Below are 9,682 nucleotides of genomic sequence, written 5' to 3' on the forward strand. Positions count from 1 at the left end.
TTAACCATGATGGGAATCAGTAGCACTGGAAGCGTCTGGAAATCATCAGACACAGGAAGATAAACCCAAGCATGTCACCCGGTACTGGCATGTAGCAGGCACCAATAAATGTAGGGTGGATGAATGCAAAGAAAGGAAGAGAAAAGGGAAGGGAGGGTGGGACAGAGGAAGGGAAGGAGGAAGGGAAGGAAGGAAGAAGGGGGGAAACGGATGGATGCATGGATGGATGGATGGATGCATGAATGGATGGATGGATGCATGAGTGGATGGACGGATGGATAGATGGATGGACGGATGGATGGATGGATGGATGGGTGGATGGATGGATGGGAGAATGGATGGTTGGGTGGGTGGATAGAATAATGGATGTGTAGAAAGTTGGATGGGAGGGTGGATGAATGGATGAATAGGAAGCTAAATGGGAGGGTGAGTGGATGGATAGATGGATAGAGGAGCAGTTGGATTGGAAGGTAGTAGATGAATAAATGGATGGATGGGAGGCTGGATGGGAGGGGGATGGATGGATGGATGGATGGATGGATGGATGGATGGATGGACGGATGGATGGATGGATGGGAGGCTGGCTGGCTGGCTGGTTGGCTGAATGAATGAGTGGTGGACAAATCTTCAGATGAGCTCCACGTCTCCCCTGCCTATCACCTAGCCTCAAATCCTCTGAGCCAGTTATCAAAACTTGGTTGGCACTTCTTCACTCAGGCTATCCGTAAGTGCCAACTTGGGGACATTTTTCACCAAAGGTGCCCATCTTAAGCAGTGGGGAGAAGCCCAGGACCTAGAGACAGGACCCCTAGTCTCTCATCCCAACTCTGCCGCTGTGTGGACCGGGGCCAGCCAAGCCCTGCTCTGGCTTCAGTCTCCCCATCTGCACCAAGAGCGTTTGGCACAGCTCTGTTCTGAGCTGTGTCCATGTCCGATGTGCAGTCAATAGGGACTCCCCCACACCACAGGACAAAAACAAGTCTCACTCATCCTTGCTCCCTGGAAAGCTCCTATTTTCCCTTCAAAATTCAGCTCAGATGTTACTTCTGATAAGCATCCCAAAGTCAGAAACAGAGAAAAAGGCAGACTCAGAGAGAGAAAGAGAGTGAAGAGTAGAAGTATTGAGAGAGAGAGAGAGAGAGAGAGAGAGAGATAGAGAGCTGGAGGCAAGGGGGGCAGGGACAGAGAGGAAGGCAGAACAGGACACAGAGGCTGCCCAGGCCAACAAGGTCCGTTTGGGACTCAAAGCTACAGTGACGAGGCCCTGAGTCCCCTCACCTCCCAGAAGCTCCTACCTGGAGCTAAGAAGGGCACTGGAGGCAAAGGCCAAGGCAAGTCCTATGTGACTGGGGAATAAACCAGCCAGGAGATACTGAGATAAAGGAGTCATTTATTGAAAGCTCAGGGCTTGCTACTGAGGCCCCAGAGCTCTCTCTGAGGCAGTTCTATGATTAGCCAGGCAGTTCCCACCCCAAACTTGGAGTAGTGCTTCAGGGCCAGAGGGCATTTTTACTGTCACCAACATCGGCTAGAGACTGGAAGGAAAATTGAGGCAGAGTAGACAGGTGGTCTCTAGTAGTCAACAGGGAAGGCTGGTGGCCATGTCTCAGCCTCAGGATGCCACGGTCAGCACAACAGCATTCTGTAAGGAACAATCACTCTTGGTTACACCCCTGAGTCTCTGCAATGCCCCATCCCTGCAGCCATCTTTTCTCCCCTGCCCTGGGATTGGCCCTGTACCTGGAACAGACCAGGCACTCATTAAATGAATAAATGAATGATGAAAAAGTGACATCCAGTGTGGGACAGGCTCTGACTTGAGGACTTAATAGACTCAAGTTCAAGTGCCATTTCTGCTATTAATTTACTGTGTGACCTTGGGCCAGAAATCTGACCTACTTCAGCCTTGGTCCTCATCTGAGAAATGGGTACAGAACTCTCTGCTCTGCCCACCTCCTAGAGCTATTCCACCACCCAAAGTTGGGCTGATTTGAAAAGGATTGTGAGGCCATATCAATATTCCACAAGAAAAAGTGTCATGATCCATTGGTCATATCTGCTGCAGACACAAGATAAGGGAGAGACAGCGTATGTATTTGTTGCTGTTGGACCAGGGGAACTGTGATTCTGTGAGTGAATCTTAGGTTCCATTCCAGAGGCCAGACATGTGTCTGAATCCAATGGGAAAGAACTCTGTGATTGATTGATGATATCTGCCATGGGCAAGAAATGGAGGAGTGGTAGCATACATGTCATATATTTGCCATTCCTAAGTTAGGTAATTTGTAACTCACTGAGAAATTTAGAAAATGGGTCAGGGAAAGACAAGAGGATGAAGCAAAGCATTCCCCTCATTAGTTTCAAGCAGGGCTTTCCAGAGACAAGCTTAAGGCCCATCTGGACCATATCTGCAGAGAAGGCTCACCTCTATGATCTCCAGAACTGAATTGGAAAAATTGATATTAAGAACCTTAGGCAGGGGAATTCCAACATCCAGGGCCACTGTGAAGAGAGAATCGTTGAAAACAAAGGTATGTTGGTGGAGAGGTCTGGGGCCCTAGGGACCCTCAGACCCTGCTGACCCTATTCCTTCACTTTGACTAGCCATCCAGTTCTCTTCTCAGGGAATCAGCTTCTTATTGGCAAACTCCTACTCATCGTCCTACACCCAAACAAAAATGTCCCTATTCTGCATTGTGTCAGTGGTGCCCCTGTGTCAAGCCATCTAAAGGCTTCATCAATCCCTTACACACTCTGGGTCATCTATATTCTAATAATTTCTTTATATGATTATTTCCTACTAGACTGTGGGAGCTTAAGGCAGGACTGAGGTCAGATCAGCTCTTGAAGTCCATAGGCTGGCAGTATGTAGGTGCTAATCAATGTTATTTAAATGGAAAAATTGGTGCCTCAGTTTCTGCATCTTGCAAATGAGGATCGACCTCTCTCTCTGGCCTCAGTGTCCCCATCAGAACCATAAAGAGAGGCAACAGACTAGACGATCCCAAATTCAGACACTCAATGTGTCCAAGAGAGCAAAACCTGCCATACCATTAAGCTTTGGTGCATACACTGCCCGGACCACATGGCTGAGCCATTTCTTCTAAACGCATTTCCTGCAACAGAATACACAGGGTGGTGGGGGTGGTGCTCTGGGGTGTGGCTTTGCAGGCAGCAGCATCCCCTTCCCAGGGAGAGAAACCCAGGGGCCCAGCTGCCTCAGCCTCCCCCAAGCCTGAGGACACAGCTTCTGGCAGGCACAGGGCACTTGGGGGTGGCCTGGGCTGTCCACCAGTGACCCCAAATGAGATTCTGTGATTTAGGCTGGCTTTACCCCAGGCCCCATGAGCTTGGAAGAAGTGCCTTCCTGTAAGACTCTGTTGGGGCTGGAGGTGGGCAGTGCCTAAGAAAGAGGGAAGGAAATGTGCCCAGCTCCAGTCTATGGGGTCTGACCTTAGATTCCTGTCAGTTTAGGGACTCTGAGAATGTTCTAGAACCTGAGCCCATGGTGAGATTCCAGAACCTCAGAACTCTGTAAGAAGCAGGAACCTCGGGGCTCTGTGAGCTCTGAAACGGAACTTTCTGAGTTTGGGAAACTTATTACTTGGGAGAAGCTCCAGAATGATGGACCCTTGTGAGGTTCTAGATGTCCACAACTTTGTGAGGTTCCAAGACCGTGAAAGATCATGAGATTCACTTTCCTAAGATGATGACTGTTTCTCTCTCTCTCTCCCCACTGCCCCCCACCCCCGCTCTCTCACACACACACACCCTGATATTTGCCCACTCTGGCTTATTGGGGCAGAGCCCAATCCCGAGGTCAGTTCAGCCATGTGGCCCATGACTCATGGCCACCCCCTTTCCATGCCACACCTGAAGATTCCCATCACCGCCAAGCCCCTCACCCTCCCAGGAACTTACGTCAAATGCATGGGTAAAGGAGGAGGCCACCTTGACACTGAGCCTGGTGGAGAGAAGAGAGATGCTGGGGCCCCCGCTACCCCCAACCAGCCCTGTCCCACCCCCAGCCTGCCCCACCATAGCTCTCAGGATCAGGAAACATGGTTACCAGCCCAACACTCTGCCTCTATCCAGCCTTGACTCAGAGACTCAGTTTTCCTACCTGTAAAATGGACCCAAAAGAACCTAACCTCCCTTCTGAGGCATCATGACCACCACCTGTAGCCTTGGCGCCTTTGTCTGACTCCCAGCTATTTGACCCTGAGCAGGTGGCTGAACCATTCAGAGGAGTGACCCTCCCCCAGACTGAGCACTGGACACAGAGTGCCTTGCATACAGCAGGTGCTCACTCAAGGCAGCAACTCACTGATGGATTATATCTGGCCCAAGTGCAGATTCAGGGCCAGAGCCTGGGCACGCATCTCTACCTCCTAAAAGACTGAGGCGTGAACTGCCATCAGGAAGTGGAGGTACACCCAGGCAGCAGGCGAGGCCCTCCATCAAAGTCGGCGATGGGGCAACAATGGAAGGCAGGGGGCAGCAGTAGCCTGAGGAGCCTGCGGGGGTGCTAAGATGGAGTCAGAGGAGCACTGGGTGCCTGTGGCGCAGGACGTCAGGCCTCGGCAATCTCCAGGAAAGTCCCTACGGCCAGGGGAGGGACAAACAGTCCGGGGCCCCTCCATGGTGACAGCACTGAGGCCCAGACTGCAGACCTGCTCTAGGGACAGCCTGCCGTGTGAGCCTGGGCCGGCACAGTGCTTTGCAAACTGTAAAGTACTGTGCATGTAGATGGTGCTTTGCAAACTGCAAAGTACTGTGCATGTAGATGAAGGACTGTCATCAACACCATCATTCTGGTCATTATGATTATCATGATGGATGCCTAGTTACCACGGGGGTGAGGAGAGTAGAGAAGTAACAAGTCCGCATAAATAACAATGCACTTCCTGACACTCAAGGCGGGTTGTCTCTTGGTTAGCCTCTGGGGCTGGTAACTCAGGAGTTTGGACTCCACATCCTGGTGGCAGGTTTATCTCTCAGAGGCAGGTTTTCAGCAGCAAATGGGTGCCATGGAAGAAGCCCACTCTTGAGCCTGCTGCTCTGAGCCTGATTCCTTGTCTATAACACGGACTAACACTGTCTCCTCCCTGGCGGGTCCTGAAGGCAAGGAGGATGCTGGAAAAACACCTGGAATTGTGTTAATGCTCAAGAAACAGGAGGCGGGTCCTGTCAGCCCCTAATTCTTTTTCCTAAAGACAAGAACAAGATCCTGTCCCCAGGATCCCATGTTACCGTTCCAGGGACAGGGAGATGTGCAGCTTGGTAGCCGAGGGAGCCAGCTGGGCACGCAGAGTCATGACCTGCATGGGCAAAGCAGGCAGAGGTCACCCCCAATTGGCAGAAGGAGCTTGAGGATGGGTCTGCCTCCATCCATCTGTTCTGTCCACTAACCCTTACTGAGGCCCTACTGTGTGTCAGAGTCCGTGCTGAGCTCTGAGGAGGTAATTTGAAGGTTTTGCTCTTCTCTTGAACAGTAGAGAACCACAGTATTAAAATTGAGGGCAATTGGTATTGCAGGAGAGGAAGCTCTGGGGCTGCAGGAGCTTGGAGAGCCCCTCAAGCATGCCTGCGGTGCAGTGAGAGAAGGCCTCTCCAGTGAGGTAACAGCTGAATCTTGAAAGATGAGGAGTTAGTGGAAGGAAGGGGAAGATGGCACTCCAGGTGGTGGATCCAGCACAGACAAGCCAGGGAGGGAGGACCTGGTAGACCTGAATAGCTGAGGCTTAGGGGACAAGGATGGGCAAGGCAAGGATGGGGCAGGACAATGAATGTCAGCTCAGGTGTTTGGCCATGGGGAGCCAAGGCGGAGGGTCGGGGGAGGGAACTGCCTTGGTCCAGATGTGTGCAGAGGTGGGGTGGAGGAAGCCGACTGGAGCAGGAGGGTCAGAGGAAGCCGGAGGGTCGTCAGGGAGAGCTGGACAGATAGAGGCTGGGGAGATGGGGAGCAATGCCTGAGGTCCCTAAGAAGCAGCATGGGCAGCCCGAATAGGCCCAGGCAGATATGACAGGAGGGAGCAGGCAGGAACTGAGGCAGGGGCTTGGGACTCAGCCCAGATGACGACAATGGTTGTGGCGGGTGGGGGGGCTTCCTCTGCTGGACTATATGGGGCTCCCACCCTGAAATCAGGGGGACGGTACCTCCACAGTCCTGGAGATGGTCACCCCCATTTGGAACCCCAATGCCTGGCCCCCACCCACCCCTTGACCACTCACTGAGTTCAGCTCAAAGAGGGATTCAGGGGTCCCCTGAGGGACATAGAACAGCACATGGATGTTGGCTGGGAGGGAGATCAAGGCCTTCTTGTTGTGGAGTGTGACCGTGGGAGCTTCCTTCACCCGCAGGAACAGCAGGAGGTGCTGGTGCAGGGGCAGCTTCCCCAGGGCCTGGAGAAATGCAACGGCAGAACTTAGATGCCCGAGGACTACAGTCAGTCAGTCAGTCAGCAGATAATCACTGAGCACCCACCAGGCACCGGGCAACGTGCTGGGCAATGAGGTTACAGCCTGAACCACACAAGCCTGGTCTCAGCCCCCACGAGGCTGACACTCAGGTGTGGAGACACCGACCTGCAGGACTGCCAAATCAGATTGCCTGTCTCACGCAGAATCAGAATCTTCCCCGAGGCCGCAGGCTCTGTGTCCTCCATCCCCCGCCCACCTCTCCACTTCACCTTCTCCCCGCCCCCGCCGCCCGGCTGCTGCCCTGCGTTGTCCCTCCAGACTCACAGGCCACGTGGCTGCCAGGGATGCTCCCGGCAGGCACCAGGGCCTTTGCACTTGCCGCTCCCTCTACCTGGAAATATCTTCCCAGAAACTGCAAAGTTCCCTCACTCACCTCCTTCACTCAAATGCTACCTCCTCAGTGAGGCCTTGCAGAGCACCCTGTCTAAAAGCACCAGCCAGCACTCCTAAGCCACCTTCACCACTCCATGCTCTTCCACCTTCTGACAGTGTTTCTGTTTTTGTTTATTTGTGATGTCTGTCACCTCCAGCAGAATGGTAACCCCTTGAGTGCAGAAGTTTTTTCTCCTTTCACCTTTTGCCCTTTGTGCAGCCCCAGCTGCAGGTATGCCCTTGTTCCATTGCAGGGCCTGTTACACAGTAGGTGCTCAGTGGATATACGCTGACTGCCTAAATGAGTCACACAATCAGGAAATTCTGAGTCTCATAATTGCAACATCATGAAACTAAGGAAATTACAGAACCACAGAAGCTTGGAACACATAATTATGTCCCTTGGGACACTTGCCTCCTGGAATTTGAGTCTAAGCTTCCTCAAGCCCAGAATCTCCAAGTGGCAGGATCGTCAGGACCAGGAATCGCCTGATTCCACCCTCACATGCCACAGAATCTGAAGCCACATGGGGCTCTAAAGCTGCGAGGCCAGCAAATGGAGACCAAAGGATTCAGCCTCCAGAGGCAAGCCCAGCTTCCCCATGCTAGAGGGGCAGGCCCAGCTTGCTGCTTCTGGATACCCCTTCCCCAGCCATCTCCGCCTGCCCCATGTCCCTCTCCACTCCTACTCTCTGGAGGTTCTTCTGAGTGTCTGACTCCAATCTCATCCCTTCCACGAGGCTCCTATGCCCTTTAGTCAAGGGACTCTGGAAAGCTGAGGCCTCGACCTCATTCATCCAGACTGCTTTGAATCACCACCTTCAAGAACTCACAGAGTTTGTCCTCTGTGCCCCCAAACCCAGCTTCCATTTCCATCCTCTCTGGTGAGAGCCCAGGCCGCCTAGGCCTCTTTCCAACCTCTTTCAGAACCTACTGTTACATAAGGACCTTGTAGTAGACATTTTAACTTCAGTACGAATTCCAGTTCTCACAGCTGGAAAGCAGCTGGTCCAGCCCCAGTTGAAGGATGGGAAAGCTGAGGCCAGGCTTTGAAGTCATGTACTCATGTCCACTAGTGAGACCTACCTGACCCTCTCCCTTTTCTTTCCTCTCCAAGACAAGTGCCCTGAGTCTTTTCTGTGGGGACATTGAAGATTAAGGTCAGGATGAAGTAAGGCAGTTGGAAGAAGGGAGCTCATAACCTGAAAAGACTTTTGTCCTTGTGTGCTACAGAAACAATTTCCATAGGATAAATGCCCAATTGATTTCTGGGGCAGTCAAGCCCTAATCCTTTACTCTTTAAGCAAAATCTGCTATCAGGAAAGGATGTCATGTTAGTCATTCACACTTTAGTGTGAATTTGGACTCAACTGTTCAATTGCAGTTCCCTGGAGAGCTGTATTGAGAAAGATTCTGGAGTCCATTCATGGTCATCAGGAAAGAGCTACAATGATCAAAACCCATGAGAGCGTCACTCACCTCAGGGAGCAAAGCTGCCAGGTCTGTAGTGGTCAGTGGGCCATCACTGGGAATCTGGACCCCCAATGGGAGAGAGGGTTGGTGAACACAGAGACAGAACAGGAATTCCTCAGCACACAGAGCAGTTTTGTTCACCACTCTTCCTCCCACCCTGCCAATTTCATACATATATCACTACAAACACTCAAGTTTGTTCTATCAGCTAGTGATTACTGAGCACTTGCTGCATGCCAGACAGATGCTAGGGGCTCTGCACGCCTTTGCCCATTTCACCTTTACAACAGCTCAAAGAGGTGGGTGCTACCATTGCCCTCATTTAACAGATGGAGACACTGAGGCTGTTGCCAAGGGTCACACAATTGGTAAGTGGTGACACAAGGATTTGAACCTGGGCAGGCTAACTTCAAAACCTTTTACTCTGCCAAGGCTCATGATCTAAAGGCCCAGAGATCAGACCCCAGATCTTTTTGCCTTTTACCCAAATAGTATTTTCAAAAACTATGAATTTATTTCTAGTATTTATAAATCAGGAAGTCATACGTAAATTTTTCAGTTTCCGGCTAAAGAGTTGGAAAATCTGGTCACACTGAGCCTGCACCCCCTCCCCTTGTGGCAGCTGAGTGGCAACTGCCTGAGAAATAGGGCAGAGGGTCCCCAGTTCACTATAGTCCCATCAGGCCGCTAACTGATGATGGCCCAGCCTTCGAGGGCCCTGATGTTTGAGAACCCCCCACCACCGAACTCCACATGCCCACTTCTCAGAACAACCCTGTTCACACAGGATAAGCATACACGCAGCACCAGGACGAGCCCTCTGACATTCCTCTCTCTTGCCACGATGCTCATATGCAAATACCCAATGCTCCTATACACACACCCACATCTGCAGGCCGCTCAGACATGCACGTTCTTACATGCAGAGTCTCTGCCTGGCTATGACTGCCCCCATCCTCCAGCTGGAAGACACCCTCTCCCCAGCTCAGGGTCCTGTTCCAGCCTCCCAGAGGCCTTCAGAGTGCTGTCTGGATCCCACTTGCAAGAAATGAGTGACCAACCCGTTTCCTTGGGCCTGAGCTACAGGTGGGGAGCCCAGGCTGAGACCAAAAGAAATGCCTCTGGGTGGGGCTTCTGGGGTCTGGGCTTTCCAGGATGTCAGAGGGGCCAGAATGGACAGAATGGAAGTTGGGAGGTACTAGAAGCTGCAGAACAAATGTTTGGGTAACTCTTGGTACAATCTAACCCTAGTTTTCTTCCTTCCTTCCTTTCTTTCGTTCCTTCTTTCCTTCCTTCCTTTCTTTCATTTCTTCTTTCCTTCCTTCCTCCTTTCTTTCTTTCTTTCTTTCTTTCT

General features: G+C 51.8%; 1 protein-coding gene across 1 annotated transcript in view; it reads right to left on the minus strand.

Moving 5' to 3' along the window:
• Nucleotides 1-1,551: 1,551 nt before the first annotated feature.
• The window catches only part of BPIFB3 (BPI fold containing family B member 3), a 19,714-nt gene continuing 11,583 nt past the window's right edge, over nucleotides 1,552-9,682 (minus strand). Inside the window, exons 9-15 of the mRNA XM_032143077.2 lie at nucleotides 8,335-8,388; nucleotides 6,235-6,405; nucleotides 5,254-5,321; nucleotides 3,906-3,964; nucleotides 3,052-3,099; nucleotides 2,426-2,502; nucleotides 1,552-1,642 (exon numbers count right to left, since the gene is read on the minus strand). Of these exons, the coding sequence (XP_031998968.1) occupies nucleotides 1,613-1,642; nucleotides 2,426-2,502; nucleotides 3,052-3,099; nucleotides 3,906-3,964; nucleotides 5,254-5,321; nucleotides 6,235-6,405; nucleotides 8,335-8,388 (507 nt within the window). The 3' untranslated portion in view covers nucleotides 1,552-1,612. The remainder of the gene's footprint in view (nucleotides 1,643-2,425; nucleotides 2,503-3,051; nucleotides 3,100-3,905; nucleotides 3,965-5,253; nucleotides 5,322-6,234; nucleotides 6,406-8,334; nucleotides 8,389-9,682) is intronic.

Source organism: Hylobates moloch, unplaced genomic scaffold (genome assembly GCF_009828535.3).
Source record: "Hylobates moloch isolate HMO894 unplaced genomic scaffold, HMol_V3 SCAFFOLD_21, whole genome shotgun sequence".
In the NCBI taxonomy this organism is placed as follows: domain Eukaryota; kingdom Metazoa; phylum Chordata; class Mammalia; order Primates; family Hylobatidae; genus Hylobates; species Hylobates moloch.